General features: G+C 50.4%; 1 protein-coding gene across 1 annotated transcript in view; it reads left to right on the top strand.

The window, feature by feature from the left end:
* Nucleotides 1-21,888, top strand: part of LOC147098730 (beta-1,4-mannosyl-glycoprotein 4-beta-N-acetylglucosaminyltransferase-like) — a 51,940-nt gene extending 30,052 nt beyond the window's left edge. Inside the window, exon 2 of the mRNA XM_085969420.1 lies at nt 17,602-21,888. Within this exon, the coding sequence (XP_085825546.1) occupies nt 17,603-19,144 (1,542 nt within the window). The 5' untranslated portion in view covers nt 17,602 and the 3' untranslated portion in view covers nt 19,145-21,888. The remainder of the gene's footprint in view (nt 1-17,601) is intronic.
* Nucleotides 21,889-22,046: the final 158 nt, after the last annotated feature.

Here is a 22,046-nt window from a genome sequence, read left to right as displayed (position 1 = left end):
TGCTTGGCAAATTGGTGAAGGAATTCTCAGCATTTCTCTCCCTCCGGAGGAAGATTCTGAAACCGTGAGAAACCGATCAGTCTTTAGTCAGTTCGAGGGATTGAGAGACTCCAGACCTCGGTATGAATGAGTACAGCCTGTGATGTATTAAGACTACGGAGTGCTTGGTTTACGTATAAAACAAGGCTTTAATCAACTGTTTCCAAACCATGAGTTCTAGTTACAATCACTAGTTCCTGGTTACAGAAACATCCTGAGCAAGCTGGGCCCACGCCCGAGTATTTGTACTCCTTGGACGGCACCACCAGCTGGCCGCCCAGTGTTACTTCATGAGTCATGATAAGATTCATGACCGCCTGCATGTGCTGTTTATCTCGGGGGGTATCTAACGTGTAAGTGAGTTTAGCCTATAATAGTGGCTACTGCTTGTGTTTTTGTTTCGATATGAAGAGCAGTAGAGAATTGATTGAATATCACGATTAAACCTTTATTCTGTTCAGTCCCGTGTTTTGTTTGAAATAGACCAGTTAGTTGGTTTACAGTGGAGTGCTGTTCAGTGCCAGTGTTCATTAAGTTAGGGACCCGCATGTACGAGACGGTAGAGTGCAGTCCAGTGTCCGGGGCGTGCTATTGTTTAACTATGTATTGAACAGTAACGGCGCACTCCAGATTGTAAGGGACACGAGATATGCTTGTGGGATTGACCGATGACAATGGGGGAATGTCTTGTGAAATCTTTAATACTAACTGCAGGCGGAGTTACTACATTTGTCCCCATCCAACTTTAAGCAAAGACGGGTCCAGTTATTGAGCAGTGTGTGGAAATTCATAAGCTGTAGCGAAGCATTTCAACAACTAGCATTTATATAGCGCCTTTAACATAGTAAAACGTCCCAAGGCGCTTCACAGGAGCGTTATCAAAGAAAATATGACCCCGAGCCACGAAATTTTGGGACAGGCGACGGTTGTAAGAAGCATCTTAAGAGGAGAGAGAGGTGGAGAGGTTTAGGCAGGGAATTCCAGAGCTTTGGGGCCGAGGCAACAGAAGGCACGGCCACCAATGGTGGGGTAAAGGGAGTGGGGGATGTGCAAGAGGCTAGAATTGGAGGAGTGCAGAGATCTGGGAGGGTTGTAGAGCTGGAGGAGGTGACAGAGATAGGGAGGGTCAGGCCATGGAGTGATTGTAAGACGAGTATAACTTCAGTGTAATGCAATGTGTACGTGTGCTTGCCTGACTTTTTGGAGCAAGAGTCCAGGCGACCCCTGGTGTTGGAAGCTTGCCTGAAGCCGTAACTCTGAAGCGGCACCAGGTATGCAGCCTGCCCTGCGCCAGCTCTCCCTGCAGACGCCATCTTAGGATTGCTGAGCGAGTAAGCTGAAGTTTAACGCAGGTCCGTTGAGGTGTTGGAGAGCCCTGTAATTGCTGCTGGGTACTGTTGGTCCATTTGTTTAATACCAGTGACCCTTTGGCTCAGTAAACCTGATCCTGTGGGGGAAAATATCTGTTTTGAGCCTAATGCTATTTATACAAGCACAACATTTATTGGCTTATTGTTCCACCCTGCTCATTACCAGTGAGGCAAACTGCTGCTCTCTGACCTGTCACCTGTAAACTGCTGTAATTAGAACTCACAGTAAAGTAAACAAGTGTGCAGGATACACTGAGCTGGCGGAATGTGAGCTAATCGGAGTTCAGGACTTTGAAGGGTTTGTGTAACGACTGTCATCTCACCGCAGATCTTCCAACTCTGAGCTGTGAGTTGCCGTGATCTGATTTTCTTTGGGGTTTTTCTAGCGCTTTGTTTCAGTGGCGTGGATTAAAATTGCTCGCTTGCTGAGCAAGACCTGCTCAAGGTAACTGGAAACGGACGGCTGGTCAAGTCAAGTGTTGCTTAGATCCCATCCTCCAAGGGTGGTGTTTGTAAAGATTCTGAGGGGGATTGACAGGGTAGATGCTGAGAGGTTGTTTCCCCTGGCTGGAGAGTCTAGAACCAGGGGTCACAGTCTCAGGATAAGGGGTCGGCCATTTTAGACTGAGATGAGGAGGAATTTCTTCACTGAGGGTGGTGAATCTTTGGAATTCTCTGCCCCAGAGGGCTGAGAATGCTGAGTCTTTTGAGTATATTCAGGGCTGAGATCGATAGATTTATGGACCCTAGGGGCATCAAGGGATATGGAGATCGGGCGGGAAAGTGGAGTTGTGGTCGATGATCAGCCAGGATCTTATTGAATGGTGGAGCAGGCTCAAGGGGCCGAATGGCCTGCTCCTGCTCTTACTACTTATGTGAGGGTGGGAGCGACTTCAGGAACTGCAGTGGGATCATTGGGCGACATCTGCCTTACCCTAAACACTTTTACCTTCTGTGTTTCCGACTACTCTCCTGGGTGAGGGTGAGAACCTTTTTGGTTTTTAATATTGTAACGTAAGCAAGAAAACCGTGTTCTAGTAATAATGGCACTAAAGCCTGACAAATCCCCCGGACCTGATGCTTTCCACCCCAGGGTTCTAAAGGAAGTCGGTGAGGAAATTGCAGATGCTGTCACCTATAATCTTCCAAAGCTGTCTCGATAAAGGAATTGTCCCTTTTTCAAATTTGGAAAATTGCAAATGTTGTTCCGTTATTTAAGAAAGGTGAGAGAGAAACCAGGAAATTATAGACCTGTTAGTCCAACATCTGTTGTAAGGAAGTTATTGGAATCTATAATTAAGGACAGAGCGACTGAGCACTTGGAGAAATTTGAGCTGATTAGAGAGAGCCAGCATGGATCTGTATAGGTCATGCCTAACAAACTTTGTAGGGGAACAAGGAAATAGCAGAACAATTAAACAAACACTTTGGTTCTGTCTTCACGGAAGAGGACACAAATAACTTCCCAGAAATGCTCGGGAACCAAGGGTCTAGTGAGAAGGAGGAATTAAAGGAACTTAGTATTAGTAAAAAAAATAGTGCTGGAGAAATAAATGGGACTGAAAGCCAATAAATCCCCAGGGCCTGATAATCTGCATCCCCGAGTACTAAAAGTGGTAGCCATGGAAATAGTGGATGCATTGGTTGTCATCTTCCAAAATTCTATAGATTATGGAACTGTTCCTGTAGATTGGAGGGTGGCAAATGTAACCCCATTATTTAAAAAAGGAGGGAGAGAGAAAACTGGGAACTACAGACCGGTTAGCCTAACGTCAGTAGTAGGGAAAATGCTAGAGTCTATTATAAAGGATGTGATAACAGGACACTTAGAAAATATCAACGGGATTAGACAAAGTCAACATGGATTTATGAAAGGGAAATTGTGTTTGACAAACCTACTGGAGTTTTTTGAGGATGTAACTGGTAGAATAGATAAGGGAGAACCAGTGGATGTGGTGTATTTGGATTTTCAGAAGGCCTTTGATAAAGTCCCATATAAGAGGTTAGTGTGCAAAATTAAAGCACATGGGATTGGGGGTAATATACTGGCATGGATTGAAAATTGGTTAACAGACAGGAAACAGAGAGTAGGAATAAATAGGTCTTTTTCGGGGTGGCAGGCGGTGACTAGTGGGGTACCGCAGGGATCAGTGCTTGGGCCCCAGCTATTCACAATATATATCAATGATTTGGATGAGGGAACCAAATGTAATATTTCCAAGTTTGCTGACGACACGAAACTAGGTGGGATTGTGAGTTGTGAGGAGGATGCAAAGAGGCTTCAAGGCAATTTAGACAAGTGAGTGAGTGGGTAGATGCAGTATAACGTGGATAAATGTGAAGTTATCCAGTTCGGTAGGAAAAACAGAAAGGCAAAGTATTATTTAAATGGTGATTAGATTGGGAAATGTTAATGTGCAAAGGGACCTGGGTGTCCTTGTACACCAGTCACTGAAAGCAAACATGCAGGTGCAGCAAGCAGTTAGAAAAGCAAATGCTATGTTGGCCTTCATTACAAGAGGATTTGAGTACAGGAGCAAGGATGTCTTACTGCAGTTATACAGGGCCTTGGTGAGACCACACCTGGAGTACTGTGTGCAGTTTTGGTCTCCTTACCTAAGAAAGGATATACTTGCCATAGAGGGAGTGCAGCGAAGGTTCACCAGACTGATTCCTGGGATGGCAGGACTGTCGTATGAGGAGAGATTGGGTCGACTAGGCCTGTATTCACTAGAGTTTAGAAGAATGAGAGGGGATCGCATTGAAACGTATAAAATTCTGACAGGGCTAGATAGACTGGATGCACGGAGGATGTTTCCCCTGGCTGGGGGGTCTAGAACGAGGAGTCACAGTCTCAGGATATGGGGTAGGACATTTAGGACTGAGATGAGGAGAAATTTCTTCACTCCGAGGGTGGTGAACCTGTGGAATTCTCTACCACAGAAGGCTGTGGAGGCCAAGTCACTGAATATATTTAAGAAGGAGATCGATAGATTTCCAGACACAAAAGGCACCAAGGGGTATGGGGAGAGCGCGGGAATCTGGTATTCAGATCGAGGATCAGTCATGATCATATTGAATGGTGGAGCAGGCTCCTATTTTTCTAATTTTTTGAGATGGTGATTAAAGTAGCAGATAGAAGAATGCCTATGGATGTAGTTTTTATGGACTTCCAGAAGTCCATATAAAGTTCCACACGAGACTGTTGGCTAAAATTAAATCTCATGGGATTGATGGTAAATTATTGCCCTGGTTAGGAGATTGGTTAGGTGGTAGAAGACGGAGAGTAGCAATAATGGGCCTGTACTCGAATTGGGAGGAAGTGACTAGTGGTGTCCCACAAGAACCTATGCTAGGGCCTCAACGATTCACTGTACTTATTCATGACTTGGAGAACATAATCGAGAGCCATAGATCCAAGTTTGCCGCGACACAAAGATTGGTGGCATAGTAAGTAGCGTTGACGGGAGCATAAATTTACAGAGACATTGATAGATTAAGTGAGTGGGCGAAACTGTGGCAGATGGATTTCAAAGCAGGTAAGTGTGAGGTCATCTGTTTCTGGACCAAAAATGGATAGATCAGAGCAATGTTCCCTGTACTTTTTCTTGGCACCGTGTGGTGGTTTTTGTATTGAAAAGCACGCTGTGCAGCTTAAAGGGAACATTTGGATTGGAGTATTTCAATGGTGAAAAGCTAGGAACAGTGGAGGTCAAAGAGATTTGGGGGTCCATGTACACAGATCACAAAAAATAATCAAAAAGGCTAATTGAATGTTAGATTTTATAACGAGAGGGCTAGAATAGAAAGGGGAGGAAGTTCTTTGTCAACTATACAGAGTTCTGGTTAGATCACATCGGGAGCACTGCGTTCAGTTCTGGGCACCACACCGTAGAAAGGATATATCGGCCTTGGAGGGGATGTAGCACAGATTCACCCGAATGTTACCTGGGGCTCCAAGGGTTAGATTTTGAGGAGATATTACATAAACTAAGCTTGTATTCCCTGGAATATAGAAGGTTAAGGGGTGATTGATTGAGACTTTTGGGATTTTGATGGGAATCGATAGGGTAGAGAGAAACTTTTTCCACTGATGGGGGGAGTCTAGGACAAGGGAACATGACCTTAAAATCAGAGCCAGGTCATACAGGAGCGCAGTTAGGAACCACTTCTTCACACAAAGGGTGGGAGAAGTGTGAAACTCTCCCGCCAAAAGCAGCAGATGCTAGCTCGGTAAATAATTAAAAATCTGAGATCAATAGATTTTTGCTGGACAAGGGTATAAAGGGATATGAAGCCAAGGCAGGTGGATGGAGTTAGGATACAGATCAGCCACGATCTCTGAGTGGCGGAACAGGCTGGCGGGGCTGAATGGCCGCCGCCTGTTCCTATCTTCACTGACCCTTTTTCCGAGATAAATATGATAGCCAGCTCAGCAGAACGGACACGAAGGAGGTGATTGCAACCCTACTGCTCCTGAGCAGGCTGAGGCCTTCTTCACGTATGCATATCTGACATCACTGGGGCCAGGCTGCAATATTCACTCTGGCTAAACCTGGTCAGAAGATGTTCGGCCCCAGAAACTGGAAGGGCGAGTGGTTTTTCTGTCTTTGAGGCCAGGAGAAACGGGAGTGGCCCCACATGGACAGTTTTAGGTCTCTCCTGCCCTGGACTAACCCCCCCACCCCCCAGGTCCTCCCGAATACAAGACTCCCCCAGAACATGATCTTGCCATCTGCCATGTGTTGGCAGGATTTCTCACCACCTCCTGCCTGGAAATGGGTAGAAGTTGGCTGGGAGCAGGAGGCAGTGCGAGGGGGGGAGGAGTATGGCTGTAGTTATGGGGGATTTGATAATTAGGGGGCTAGATCGTGTCCTCTGGAGTCACAACTGAGAACAGGAGGGTTTGTTGCCTACTCGGTGCCAGGGGAGGGGTATCTCGAAGCAGCTGGAAAGGGAGGGGGAAGATCCAGTTGCCATGGTCAGTGTCGGAATCAACGGTCTGGAAAAGAACAGAGAGGAGGTCCCAAGGAGGGAGGGAGGGAGGGAGGGAGGAGGGAGGCCCAGCGGAGGGAGGGAGGAGGGAGGGCCCACGGAGGGAGGGAGGGAGGAGGGAGGAGGGAGGTCCCACGGAGGGAGGAGGGAGGTCCCAGGGAGGGAGGGAGGAAGCCCCGCGGAGGGAGGGAGGGAGGAGGTCCCGCGGAGGGAGGGAGGGAGGGAGGAGGTCCCGCGGAGGGAGGGAGGAGGTCCCGCGGAGGGAGGAGGTCCCGGGGGGAGGTCCCACGGGTGGAGGGAGGGAGGGAGGGAGGTCCCGCGGGCGGAGGGAGGGAGGGAGGTCCCGCGGGCGGAGGGAGGGAGGGAGCCCCGCGGAGGGAGGGAGGGGGGCCCGTGGAGGGAGGGAGGCCCCGCGGAGGGAGGGGGGAGGTCCCGCGGAGGGAGGGAGGGAAGTCGTCCGAGGGAGGGAGGAGGTCCTGCGGAAGGAGGGAGAGAGGGAGGTCCTGCGGAGGGATGGAGGGAGGAGGTCCTATGAAGCGTGGGAGGAGGTCCTGCGTAGGGAGGGAGGAAGTCCATCGGAGGGAGGGAGGAGGTCCTGCGGAGGGAGGTCGTCCTGCGGAGCCAATGTCCCAGACTCCTCCTCCACCATCTCTGGGTATGTCCTGTCCCACCGGCAGGACAGACCCACCAGGGGTGGCGGCACCGTGGCATACAGTCAGGAGGGAGTGGCCCTGGGAGTCCTCAACATTGATTCTGGACACCGCAAAGTCTCATGGCTTCAGGTCAAACGTGGGCATGGAAACCTCCTGCTGATTACTACCTACCGCCCTCCCTCAGCTGATGAATCAGTACTTCTCCATGTTGAACACCACTTGGAAGAAGCACTGAGAGTAGCAAGGGCACAGAATGTACTCTGGGTGGGGGACTTCAATGTCCATCACCAAGAGTGGCTCGGTAGCACCACTACTGACTGATCTGGCCGAGTCCTGAAAGACATAGCTGTAAGACTGGGCCTGCGGCAGGTGGTGAGAGAACCAACACAAGGGGAAAAACCTACTTAACTTTGTCCTCACCAATCTACCTGTTGAAGATGCATCTGTCCACGACAGTATTGGTAGCAGTGACCACCGCACAGTCATTGTGGAGACAAAGTCCCATCTTCACACTGAGGGCACCCTCCATCATGTTGTGTGGCACTACCCCTGTGCTAAATGGGATGGATTCAGAACAGATACCCCTGTGCTCAAAACTGGGCATCCATGAGGCGCTGTGGGCCACCAGCAGCAGAATTATATTCCACCACAATCTGTAACCTTATGGCCTGGCATATCCCTCACTCTACCATTATCATCAAACCAGGGGACCAACCTTCGTTCAATGAGGAGGTTAGAAGAGCATACCAGGCGTAGCACCAGGCGTACCTAAAAATGAGGTGCCAACCTGGGGAAGCTGCAACACAGGACTACATGCATGCTAAACAGCGGAAGCTGCATGCTATATTCAGAGCTAAGCGATCCCACAATCAACGGATCAGATCAAAGCTCTGCAGTCCTGCCACATCCAGTCGCGAATGGTGGTAGACCATTAAACAACTAACAGGAAGAGGAGGAGGCTCCATGAATATCCCTATCCTCAATGCTGGTGGAGCCCAGCATGTGAGTGCAAAAGACAAAGCTGAAGCGTTTGCAACCATCTTCAGCCAGAAGTGCTGAGTGGATGATCCACATCGGCCTCCTCCTGAGGTCCCCACCACCACAGAAGCCAGTCTTCAGCCAATTCGATTCACTCCACATGATGTCAAGAAACGGCTGACAGCACTGGATACAGCAAAGGCTATGGGCCCCGACAACATCCCGGCTATTGTGCTAAAAACTTGTGCTCCAAAACTAGCCGCGCCTCTAGCCAAGCTGTTCCAGTACAGCTACAACACTGGCATCTATCCGACAATTTGGAAAACTGCCCAGGTATGTCCTGTCCACAAAAAGCAGAACAAATCCAACCCGGCCAATTACCGCCCCATCAGTCTACTCTCAATCATCAGCAGTGATGGAAGGTGTCATCGACAGTGCCATCAAGCGGCACTTACTCACCAATAACCTGCTCACGGATGCTCAGTTTGGTTCCTCAGCTCCCGACCTCATTACAGCCTTGGTCCAAACATGGACAAAGGAGCTGAATTCCAGAGGTGAGGTGAGAGTGACTGCCCTTGACATCAAGGCAGCATTTGACCGGGTGTGGCATCAAGGAGCCCGAGTAAAACTGAAGTCAATGGGAATCGGTGGGGGTGGCGGGGGGGGGGGAATCACCACTGGCTGGAGTCATACCTAGCACAAGGAGTGCAGGGGCGCAATTAAAAATGATAATAGGAAAGCAAAAAGAGCATGAAAAATTCTTGGCAAGTAAAATCAAAAACCCAAAGATGTTTTATAAATATATTAAGAGTAAGAGGATAACTAAAGAAAGGGTAGGGCCTATTCGAGATCATGAGGGTAATCTGTGTGGAGGCGGGAGACGTCGGTAGGGTTCGTAATGAATAATTTGCCTCTGTTTTCACAAAGGAGTGGCGAAGCAGACATTGCTATCGGGGGAGGAGTGTGAAATATTAGATGAAATAAACATAGTGAGAGAGGAAGTATTAAGGGGTTTAGCAGCTTTAAAAGTGGATAAATCCCCAGGCCTGGATTAAATGTATCCCAGGCTGTTAAGTGAAGCAAAAGAGGAAATAGCAGAGGTCCTGACCATCATTTTCCAATCCTCTCTGGCTTCAGGTGTGGTGCCGGAGGACTGGAGGACTGCTAATGTGGTACCCTTGTTTAAAAAGGGAGAAAGGGATAGACTGAGTAATTACAGGCCAGTCAGCCTAACCTCGGTGGTGGGAAAATTATTGGAAAGAATTCTGAAGGACAGGATAAATCTTCATTTAGAAAGACACGGATTAATCAAGGATAGTCAGCACGGATTTGTTAAGGGAAGGTCGTGTCTGACAAACTTGATTGAATTTTTTGAGGAGATAACAAGGAGGGTAGATGAGGGTAGTGCATTTGATGTAGTTTATGTGGACTTTAGCAAGGCTTTTGATAAGGTTCCACATGGCAGACTGGTCACAAAGTTAAAAGCCCATGGGATCCAGGGCAAAGTGTCAATTTGGATTCAAAACTGGCTCGGAGACAGGAAGCAGTGGGTAATGGTTGATGGGTGTTTTTGTGACTGGAAGGCTGTTTGGGGTTCCGCAGGGCTCAGTACTAGGTCCCTTGCTTTTTGTGATATATATCAATGATCTAGACTTGAATATAGGGGGTATGATTAAGAAGTTTGCAGATGATACTAAAATTGGCTGTGTGGTTGATACTGAAGAAGGAAGCTGTAGACTGCAGGAACATATCAATAAATTGGTCAGGTGGGCAGAACAGCGGCAAATGGAATTCAATCCGGAGAAGTGTGAGGTAATGCATTTGGGGAGGGCTAACAAGGAAAGGGAATACACATTAAATGGTAGGACACTGAGTAGTGTAGAGGAACAAAGGGACCTTGGAGTACATGTCCACAGATCCCTGAAGGTAGCAGGCCAGGTAGATAAGGTGGTTAAGAAGGCATACGGAATGCTGGCCTTTATTAGCCATGGCATAGAATACAAGAGCAGGGGGGTTATGCTTCAACTGTATAAACACTAGTTAGGCCTCCGCTAGAGTACTGCGTGCAGTTCTGGTCACCACATTACAGGAAAGATGTGATTGCACTAGAGAGGGTACAGAGGAGATTTACAAGGATGTTGCTGGGAGTAGAGAATCTTAGCTATGAGGAAAGACTGGATAGGCTGGGTCTGTTTTCCTTGGAACAGAGGAGGCTGAGGGGAGACTTTATTGAGGTGTATAAAATTATGAGGGGCCTAGATAAAGTGGATAGAAAGGACCTATTTCCCTTAGCAGAGGGGTCAAAAACCAGGGGGCACAGATTTAAAGTAATCGGTGGAAGGTTTAGAGGGGATTTGAGGGGAAATTTCTTCACCCAGAGGGTTGTGGTGGTCTGGAACTCACTGCCTGAAAGGGTGGTAGAGGCAGGAACCCGAACCACATTTAAAAAGTACCTGGATGTGCACTTGGGATGCTGTAACCTGCAGGGCTACGGACCAAGAGCTGGGGAGTGGGATTAGGCTGGAAAGCTCTTTGTTGGTCGGCGCGGACACGATGGGCCGAAATGGCCTCCTTCCGTGCTGTAACTTTCTATGATTCAAAGGAAGATGGTTGTGGTGGTTGGAAGTCAACAATCTCTGCCCTGGGACATCACTGCAGGTGTTCCTCAGGGCAGTGTCCTAGGCCCAACCATCTTCAGCTGCTTCATCTATGACCTTCCCTCCATCAGAAGGTCAGAAATGGGGATGTTCGCTGATGACTGCACAGTGTTCAGTTCCATTCACAACTCCTCAGATAAAGAAGCTGTCCATGCCCGCATGCAGCACGACCTGAACGACATTGAGGCTTGGGCTGATAAGTAGCAGGTAACATTCGCACCACAGAAGTGCCAGGCAATGACTATCTCCAACAAGCGAGAGTCTAACCACCTCTCCATGACATTCAATGGCATTACCATTGCTGAATCCCCCACCATCAACATCACCATTGACCAGAAACTTAACTGGACCAGCCACATAAATACAGTGGCTATAAGAGCGGGTATTCTGTGGCGAATGTCTCGCCTCCTGACTCCCCAAAGCCTTTCCACCGTCTAGAAGGCACAAGTCAAGAGTGTGATGGAATACTCTCCCACTTGCCTGGATGAGTGCAGCTCCAACAACACTCGAGAAGGTCGACACCATTCAGGATAAAGCAGCCCGCTTGATTGGCACTCCATCCACCACCTTAAACATTCACTCCCTCCACCACCGGCGCACCGTGGCTGCAGTGTGTACCATCTACAAGATGCACTGCAGCAACTCGCCAAGGCTTCTTCAGCAGCACCTCCCAAACCCGCGACCTCCACCACCTAGAAGGACCAGGGCAGCAGGCGCATGGGAACACCACCACCTCCAAGTCACACACCACCCTGACTTGAAAATATATCAACTGTTCCTTCATCATCGCTGGGTCAAAATCCTGGAACTCCCTCCCTAACAGCACTGTGGGAGCACCTTCACCACACGGGGACTGTGGGGTTCAAGAAGGCAGCTCACCACCACCTTCTCGAGGGTAATTAGGGATGGGCAATAAATGCTGGCCTTGCCAACGACGCTAACATCCCATAAACTAATAAAAATATTGTGCCCATATAAGTACTCCTGGAACAGTAACACTAAAATAACTGATAGTGATCAAAGATAAGCTGTTAAGTTGCCAGCGTCGGCACTTATTGCTAGGGGGTGGGGACAGACCCCCCCCCGCCCCCCCCCCAGAGTTCTCTAAACAAATGCATGTAGAATAAGGAATAAATGAAGTAAATTAGAAGCACAAATTCCCATTAAAGGGTATGATGTCAGTCATCAGAGACCTGGCTACAAGCTGGGCAAGATTGGGAGCTAAATATTCCAGGCTCTCTGCTCTTTAGAAAGGACCGGGAGATTGGGAAAAGATGGGCAATATTGATAAGGCACAATTACAGCAGTGGAAGGAAGGGACTTTGGTAAAGGCAGCGTGGCAGTGGAAAAACTCTGGGTAGCGTTCGGGAACAGCGAGTTGTCTACAGCCCTCTCGACAGTGATGTAATGTGGGGGGTTGCACAGTGGGATCACACAGTGGTAAAGGCAGCGAACGTCTAGTGTATTCGAACAGTTTTCTGGAACTATGGCATAGAAATTCGATCACCCCGTGCCCGTGTTTTTTGGGGGGCGCTGAACGGGCACATAAACCTCCAATATGGTGGCGGGAGCCACTCGTTCATTTCGAGCGGGAAGTGTACTGCCCACCATATTGTATCGGGACTCACCGTAGGAGTCAAGGGCGCGGCTGAACGATGTAAAACACTGAATAACTGATTGAAATTCAGTTTCCTACGCTTGTTGGAGAACCTTTGCTGATATTAGTCTGCCCCATCGCCTGACACTCCCGCGTGATAAACTCACGGTGCTAATGGGCAGGGCTATTCACCGCTGCTGGTTAAAGGAATCATCCAGCGCATGGAGGGTAGTTGCTGGCTCATCTTTTCAGGCTGGCTAATTTCTGGGCCTGTTTTCTGACTCTGGAAAATTAACTTTGCTGAGGAGAGGTTTTTGCTGGTGGAAAATGGAATTGACTAAAAGTTCTGCTATGCTTTAAAAGGGTGAATGAGCCTTGAACCGAGGGCCCTGGATATTCTCAAGGGCATCACTGGCCATGCTCTATGGGTGACGATGCAACCCTCGGGGGAAGGATTTGCAAGGCCATCTTTAACCATGGTGGGCTGTGGCCTTCTTGGCGCGCTGCAGTCCTTTTCACAATGAGAGCCACATAGAGCAGGGTCTGGAGTCACGTGTAGGCCGGGGAGGGGTGGGGGTCTGGAGTCACGTGTAGGCCGGGGAGGGGTGGGGGTCTGGAGTCACGTGTAGGCCAGGCCGGGGAGGGGTGGGGGTCTGGAGTCACGTGTAGGCCGGGGAGGGGTGGGGGTCTGGAGTCACGTGTAGGCCGGGGAGGGGTAGGGGTCATGTGTAGGTCGGGGAGGGTAGGGGTGGGGGTCTGGGGTCACGGGTAGGCCGGGGAGGGGTGGGGGTCATGTGTAGGCCGGGGAGGGGTAGGGGGTCATGTGTAGGCCGGGGAGGGGTAGGGGTCATGTGTAGGCCGGGGAGGGTAGGGGTGGGGGTCTGGGGTCACGGGTAGGCCGGGGAGGGGTAGGGGTCATGTGTAGGCCGGGGAGGGGTAGGGGTCATGTGTAGGCCGGGGAGGGTAGGGGTGGGGGTCTGGGGTCACGGGTAGGCCGGGGAGGGGTAGGGGTCATGTGTAGGCCGGGGAGGGGTAGGGGGTCATGTGTAGGCCGGGGAGGGTAGGGGTGGGGGTCTGGGGTCACGGGTAGGCCGGGGAGGGGTGGGGGACTGGGGTCACGTGGTGGGTGGGTGGGGGGGTTGTCGCTCCCTTTGCCTAAAGAAGCTTTACCCAGCTGATATTGTGACAGAAATATTTACGGTCGAGTGTGTCAGTGGCCGAGATTTGACAGAGCTTGAATACTCCAAGTCTACAAATGCCTGCTGCAGCCACACCGTGAAAGGCAGGGGAGTGTCATAGAGCTCATTACTGAAATCCTAGTGCTGATTCAAAGCTTTCTAATCAGTCCATATCATTTACTTGCGGTCTCATCACTTGGCAATTTGGCGGCTCTTTTCATATCACCGATTGTAAATGAGCCTTCTCACAAGCTGCGTGTGCAGATATAACACCAGATAAATCGGCATTGTTTAAAGTCATTGTCCAGTGGAGTGTAGGGGCTCCAAAACCCAGCCTTGCCCGGGACCCCCACAGGGCCCGTAACCACCCCCACAGGTGCTCACTGAGACCAACCACCCCCCCCACCCACAAGGCCCGCACCACCCGTGGGTGCTCACTGGATGCTGAAAGGTGCTTCTAAAGCTCAGGCAGGTCTGTGCGAGGGTCAGGATCTCTCGCCCATGACCCTCTCCCTGTCACTCCATCTCCTCCGGTTATCCACAGCAACTCGGTCTAAGTCAGTAACAGATTAGAACCCTGTCAATCCTCCAGGGGCAGGGGGGTGGGCTTCTGGAGCTGGAGACCCCTCCCTGCCCCCGGGGGGTGGGCTTCTGGAGCTGGAGACCCCTCCCTGCCCCCAAACTGGGGGTGGGGGCTTGTGGTGCAGTCATATTGAATCTTTATTGAATGATCATGGCTAAAAAGGGAAATTGGGGATAGCATAAGATCCAAGGAGAGGACATATAAATTGGCCAGAAAAAGCAGCAAACCTGAGGATTGGGAGCAGTTTAGGATTCAGCAAAGGAGGACAAAGGGATTAATTAAGAGGGGGGAAATAGAGTATGAGAGTAAGCTTTCAGGGAACATAAAAACTGACTGTAAAAGCTTCTATAGATATGTGAAGAGAAAAAGATTGGTGAAGTCAAGCGTAGGTCTCTTGCAGTCAGACACAGGGGAATTTATAATGGGGAACAAAGAAATGGCTGACCAATTAAATACATACTTTGCTTCTGTCTTCACAAAGGAGGACAAAAATAACCTCCCAGAGATGTTGGGGAACATAGGGTCTAATGAGAGGGAGGAACTGAATGAAATTTGTAGGGAAATGGTGTTAGGGAAATTGACGGGATTGAAGGCTGATAAATCCCCAGGGCCTGATAATCTACATCCTAGGGTGCTTAAGGAAATAGTAGATGCATTGCTGGTCATCTTCCAAAATTCTATAGACTCTGGCACAGTTCCCATGGATTGGAGGGTAGCTAATGTAACCCCACTATTTAAAAAAGGTAGTAGAGAGAAAACAGGGAATTATAGACCAGTAAGCCTGACATCGGTAGTGGGGAAAATGCTAGAGTCTATTATAAAAGATGTAATAGCAGAGCACTTGGAAAACAGTGACAGGATCGGAAAAAGTCAATATGGATTTACAAAAGGTAAATCGTGCTTGACTAATCTACTGGAATTTTTTGAGGATGTAACTGGTAGAATAGATAAGGGAGAACCAGTGGATGTGGTGTATTTGGACTTTCAGAAGGCTTTCGATAAGGTCCCGTATAAGAGATTAGCGTATAAAGTTAAATCACATGGGATTGGGGGTAAGGTACTGACTTGGATAGAGAACTGGTTGGCAGACAGGAAGCAAAGAGTTGGAATAAACGGGTCTTTTTCTGAGTGGCAGGCAGTGGCTAGTGGGGTACCGCAGGGATCCGTGCTATTCCCAGCTATTCACAATATATATTAATGATCTAGACGAGGGAACTAGATGTAATATCTCCAAGTTTGCAGACGACACAAAGCTGGGTGGGCGTGTATGCTGTGAGGAGGATTCAGAGAAACTCCCATATGATTTGGACAGGTTGGGTGATATGGCAGATGCAGTATAATATGGATAAATGCGAGGTTATCCACTTTGGTGGCAAAAACAGGAAGGCAGATTATTATCTAAACGGCAGTAGATTGGGAGAAGTGGAAGTGCAACGAGACCTGGGTGTTCTTGTGCACCAGTCGCTGAAGGTAAGCATGCAGGTGCAGCAGGCGGTTAAGAAGGCAAATGGTATGTTGGCCTTCATAGTGAGAGGATTCGAGTACAGGAACAAGTATGTCTTGCTGCAGTTGTACAGGGCCTTGGTGAGACCACACCTTGAGTATTGTGTACAGTTTTGGTTACCTTATCTGAGGAAGGATGTTCTTGCCATGGAGGGAGTGCAGCGAAGATTCACCAGGCTGATACCTGGGATGGCAGGAATGACGTATGAAGAGAGATTGGGTCGATTGGTCTTATATTCGCTGGAGTTTAGAAGAATGAGAGGGGATGTCATTGAAACTTATAAGATTCTAACAGGACTAGACAGACTAGATGCAGGAAGGATGTTCCCGATGGTCGGGGAGTCCAGAACCAGGGGTCACAGTCTAAGGATAAGGGGTAAGCCATTTAGGACAGAGATGAGGAGGAATTTCTTCACCGAGAGTGGTGAACCTGTGGAATTCTCTACCACAGAAGGCAGTGGAGGCCAATTCATTAAATATATTCAAGAAGGAGTTGGATATATTTCTTAAGGCTAAAGGGATCAAGGGATATGGGGAGAAGGCAGGGACAGGGTACTGAAATTGGATGATCAGCCATGATCTCATTGAATGGCGGAGCAGGCTCGAGGGGCCGAATGGTCTACTCCTGCTCCGATCTTCTATGTTTCTAAGTTGTTGGTGTCTGAAATCTGATTGTCTGCAGGACCACAACCCAGGAAATAGGGACCCTCTGACCCCTGTCTCTGAGCCATTGAAAGAAAGGCTCGCATTTCTATAGCGTCTGTCACGACCACCGGACGCCTCAAAGCGCTTTACAGCCAATGAAGTCCTTTTGGAGTGTAGTCACTGTTGTGATGTGGGAAGGTGGCAGGCGAAGTCAGTAAAGCTGTTTTTTAAAAGCCTGTGGTTTTATAAATAGAGGCACAGAGTTAGACAAGTGAGGCCATTCTGCTGCACCTGCTTAACCTGGTTAGGCCTCCGCTGGAGTATTATGTTCACTTCTGAGCTCCACACTTTAGGAAAGATGTCGGGGCCTGGCCTGGGATGAAGCCTGTTTTGTTTTTAAAGCTTTGACTCATACAAAGCCATGTGGTCCAGATGTGATTGGCTAATTACTAATTTGGATTTTCCTGTCGTAATGGATTAAATTTGGTTTCACATATTCCAACCGCCTTGACGTCTTCCTGCTTCATTTCCTGAAAGGTTTGAAAAATATTTTGTTTATTTTCGGCTGGTTTACTCTCTAACCGTCACACTTGGTCAGCGCCTTTGATGTATTTCTTACTGTGGCGAGTTTGCTGCAGTGTTCGAGGTGAGCAGGTCAGAATCTGACCTCGACTGCCAGACCCCTCTGCAATCGGCAACTTGCAGCGCACATACTACAAGCCCCAAACAACAACTTGTATTGAAATAGCACCTTTAACATAGTGAACCAACCCAAGGCGCTTCTCCGGAGCGATTGTCAAACAAACATTGACACCGAGACAACAGCTTGGTTGAAGAGGTAGGTTTTAAGGAGTGTCTTAAAGGCGGAGAGAGAGGTAGAGGTGTAAAGATTACAGATCCAGTCTGTCCTGTCAAGGTCAGTGTGTGTTTCCTGGGCTGCACCTTGCCCGTCTGCGTGGGATGTGCTGTGGGAGTTGGCGATTCTACTAAATAATCGGTGTTAACCGTGGATCAGTTGGTAGCACTCTCGCCTCTGACTCGAGGTCGGTTTGTGGGTTCGAGTCCCACTCCAGAGAAGTTGGAGAGTGCTGCGCTGTCGGAGGTGTCGCCTTTCGGGTGAGATGTTAAACAGAGTCTGCCCTCCAGTGGTTGTCAAAGATCCTACAGCACTATTTTGATGGTGAGCTTGGGGAATTCTCCCAGGTGTCCTGACACATATTTATCCTTCAACCATGGGAGTTTGCTGTGTGCATTTTGGCTGCCGCGTTTCCTACATTACAACAGTGACTACACTTCAAAAGTCCCTCTTTGGCTGTAACGCGCTTCGGGTTGTGAAAGGCGCGCTAGGAATGCAGCTTCTTGCAGTGTTTTTAATCGCTGTTTTTCTGTTCTCTCCGGTTTAGGATGAAGATGCGCCGTCACCGTGTGGTTCTGGTGCTGTGTATGGCAGGAGTCTGTCTCATCTCCTTCATGCACTTCCTCAAGGCCCTGTCCTACATCACATTTTCCCGTGAGCTCTCCGCCTTTAGCCCTTCCCTCAGGTCCATCTTTGTCGACTCTCGGTTCTTCTGGAAGCAGAATGCAGTGGAGGGTGTGAGTGCCGGCCTGGGGCTGCAGACGGCGGCCAATGGCCAGCGTGAAGGCTGGCCGCAGTTACACCGAGCCCTGTTTGAGCTGAAAGACGATGAGACCAAGCACTTCATGCGGACCAAGGCTGGAGCTATCTGTTTCAAGCAGGGCACCAAAATGGAGAGCAAGGTGGCGGCGGGGTCAGTGGAGGGGGCAGGGCCCTGGGGCCGCAATTCGATGGACAAGCAGCTGACACGGAAGGTGGTGGGCCGGGGGGTGAGTGGAAGGCCGAGGCGCAGGTGGGTAGGGTGCCCTTGCCTCCCGGGCTGGCATGGGCCCTACTGTGGGGTCCCCACCATGGTCCAGTACTCCAATCTGCCGACAAAGGAGCGGCTGAGCCCGCGGGCAGTGCCTCGCAGGGTCATCAACGCCATCAACATCAACCATGAGTTTGACCTGCTGGACGTCCGGTTCCACGAGCTGGGCGACGTGGTCGACGTTTTCATCGTCTGTGAGTCCAACTTCACTGCTTTCGGGGAGCCCAAGCCCCTGAAATTCGTCGAGATGCTGCTAAACGGGACCTACAGTTACGTGGGCCCCAAGATCCTGTACGTTTTCCTGGACCATTTCCCCAGCGGGGGGAGGCAAGACGGCTGGATCGCCGACGACTACCTGCGGACCTTCCTGACCCAGAACGGGATGAGTCGACTCGTCGATCTCCGGGACGATGACATCTTCATCATCGACGATGCAGACGAGATCCCGGCTCACGACGGCGTGCTCTTCCTCAAACTCTTCGACGGCTGGACCGAGCCCTTCGCATTCCACCTGCGCAAGTCGCTCTACGGCTTTTTCTGGAAGCAGCCGGGGAGCCTGGAGGTGGTGTCGGGCTGCACCGTGGCCATGCTCTTCATGGTCTACAACGGAGATGGCATTAAGCTGCGGCGCAGGGAGTACTACCTGATGCCAAACTTCCGGCAGTACGAGAACAGCACGGGCCACATCCTGGTGCCCTGGGCACTGGGGAGCCCACTTCACTTCGCGGGCTGGCACTGCTCCTGGTGTTTCAAGCCGGAGGGCATCCGCTACAAGCTGCTGTCCGCACAGAACGGAGACTTTCCCCGCTGGGGGAACTACCAAGAGAAAAGGGAACTCAGCTACATTCGGGAGTTGATCCAGACTGGGGGCTGGTTTGACGGCACTGAGCAGGACTACCCCGCTGCGGACCCCAAAGAGCACATGTACGCTCCCAAATATCTGCTACAAAACGTTGAGAAATATCGTTACATGCTGGAGAATCCGTACAGGCAGGAGAGCTGGGGCCAGGGGGCAGTGAGGGCTGCTGAGATGTACAATCAGAGTGAGAAGATTACATAGCGCCACTGCCGGTGAGCCCGACACCAGAGGGTCAGGGCAACTATGTGCAGTATCTACTGTCTGGATCGTGCCACTAATTGGGACCTGTGGGTTTCGAAAACTCCTCTTCTATGGTGCTCCCACCTGAGGCTGCGAGTCTGATCAAGCGGCTTCGACAGCGTCACCTGCACTTTTTCTTCAAGATTCGCCACTTCCACTTTCCCCAGAGTGTTCAGTTTGGGGCAAAGCTGGTTTCTAATCAGATTCCGATTTGAAATTTCTTTCATGTAGTACACTCGTTCCTCTTCCCTGCCTGCTGGAGGAGTTGTGTGATTGAAGTGCAGTGCACTGTCCTGGGGCAGCAAAGCCCCACTGGCCCATGGCTCGCTCAGAGGGGGACCTGCAGACTGCTGGAGGCTGGGGACCACAGACCGAGTCTGCAGCTTCTGGCAGTTTGACTCGTCAAACTTGGTTCTTGTGAAATGTGACTTAAAAAAAATTAAATGTTTCGCTTGGCTGAGTTTGGTGTAAATATAACTAAGCCTGGGTCCAGAACGGGAGTGAAACTACAGCTGATGAGTGAGGCGAGGGGGCGGCTTTGGGTCTGCCACTCAAACCTGCACCCCTGGACAAAGGGCAGTAACACTTCCCTATCACCCGAACTCTGCTCCTGACCTAGGGAGGGGGGAAGGACGGTGGGGGCTGGGGAGGGAAGTGCATATTGTTTGTCCCTGAAACTGTCTCCGAAGGTAGTGCGTGTTGTCCAGGGACCGGCCTGTCCTGGATGGACACAGCCTGGAGATCTGGCATAGGATGAAAGGGAGTGAGAAGCTTCAGTGCACTGAGAACTCTCTCGGGCCCCAAGGACAAGATCAGCAGCCAAGCGGTGCTGGGCCAGGCCTGGAGAGATTCTCCTCACCCACCCCCCCCAGTGCCATCGCCGTTCGTACCCACCCGCCCAATCTCCCATTGCCAGGACTGTCTTGATGACAAATCATTCATCAGACAAAGGGGGTGGAGCTTGTTCCAAATGTCAGTCAACTCTCTAACGCATCCCAATTGGTGCTTTTGCTAATATCCAATTACAAGGAAGGATGATTGGTGCCCGGAGTGTCCGACACTGCACTCGCCGCCGCCATTCCCAAAGCCCAGCCTCCTCCATCAGTCAGTGTCCTGAGTGTGGCCAGAGGTCGAGCTCAGACACAAGCCATTACCTGCCAAGTGGGCACCTCGCTGGGCAACACTGAGGGCAGGCTGGGCCCGGGCAAAGGGGGAGCACATGGTGAGCAGGGGGCAAGAGCACGATTAGTGCTGCTTAACCCAGTAACACATTACAGCAGCTGGCACTGAGAGCAGGAGAGGCTGGAACAGGAGTGGGACCGGGAGCGGGAGTGGGGCTTGCTGTCTCCCGGGCAGTGTCTCCACAACAGGGGCAATCTGAACAAACCTGGTCTGCGCATCTCCACTTACTAAAAGCAGTGATTGCTTCTCTGGAATTTCCCTGCTATGGGGCACATATGGAAAAAAAATGTTGCAAGCCAGGGCTGATGTTCACTTGGCTATAATGAGGAGACTGGCTATTTGTGTTTAAGTTTATCTTCTGTGTAATGTCTTCTAGATTGAAGTTTCTGTGAAACTCTTTGTTGTGTTTTGGAATTAACCACTGGCGCTCAGTTCAATGAAGTGATGCGGATAGTTTCCTGAGCTCGTTCATCGTTCCTGCACTAAAGGGACCAACCACTGACCCGCCCCCAACCCCCCTCCTACTGTAACTCGACCCCTGACACGGGCTGCACTGAACGGGCAGCATTACCTGGTCAGTGTTCGGACTCTGAGTACACTGGATCTCCGGCCCGAGATTGGCTGCAATCAGACCACTAAGGACGAATGGCGGAGAGAAGGTTTTGCTGAGTTACCAGCACTCTCCACAGTGCGCACCTGGTAATGACACGGTCCCCCGCGCACTGACGCGTCCGCCCTCCCCCCGCGCACTGACGCGTCCGCCCGCCCCATTGACCCTTGCACACTGACTGCAGACGAAGGTAATGTCCCAGAGCTGTGTGCTGGCAGTGTCCAGCTGCTGTGTGCGAGGGAGCCCAATGTAATAACAAAAGGGGACGGCAAGGGGGGGTTGCACTGATTTGAATGAGGAAACGTCCCCTCGAGCAGCTCCTGAAGAATAGCTCACTGGTGCCAATCTAGGTTCACTGAATCTGACTGTCGGGTAACCGTAGATCAGATGTGGGTGACCGCGCCTTTTACAGCCTTGGCTTCGGAAGCTGCACCTTGTGATAAACAGCCCCTGTCCCATGTTCTACCAAAAAGGGTAGCTGGCCTGGGCATCTCATTCTGACTGAGGAGAGCTAGCGTCTGTGTCCCAGGGCCAGTCATTGTTGGAGTCTAATTAAACTCCTGGTTCTGTTGGAAGAGGTGAGAAATCTCCGTGCGGCTCCGGTCGACAGGCCTGTTTCATGCTTCCTGTGCTAAAGTGGGTAACACCCCCCCAAGAGGCTGTTCTGCACCACACGGGCTGCCAATGGGGAGTGGCGAGCTGCCCCACACAGCCTCACCCGGGCAGTCTTCCTCCCTTCCAGACGGGGAACCCATCGGGTTCTTGGACTCAGATTGGATGGGTGCAGAACCCAGGCTGTCTCTGTTTCAGCTACAATACACGGTGGGGACTGAATCATAACTGTACCTTTAATAAAAATAACATTTGCGTTAAACATTTACCAGAAACGTTTAATTAAATTGTACGTAGTGAACGGTTTGTCCAAGTCTCATTTATGTTGCAGGTTTGTGTGTCTGGGAGGGGAGATGAGAGCTGTGTCTGTGTCTGGAAGGGCAGACGGGGAGCTGTCTGTGTCTGGGAGGCCTGTGTTTTCCATGGACGGTTAACTTGCTTTGCCACTGACCGTGACTT

The sequence above is a fragment of the Somniosus microcephalus genome, chromosome 28 (assembly GCF_052327205.1).
Source record: "Somniosus microcephalus isolate GS21.2 chromosome 28, FLI_Smic_1.0, whole genome shotgun sequence".
NCBI classification, from domain to species: Eukaryota; Metazoa; Chordata; class Chondrichthyes; order Squaliformes; family Somniosidae; genus Somniosus; species Somniosus microcephalus.
The sequence above is the reverse complement of the archived record's forward strand: the minus strand, read 5'-3'. Positions and strand labels throughout refer to the sequence as shown.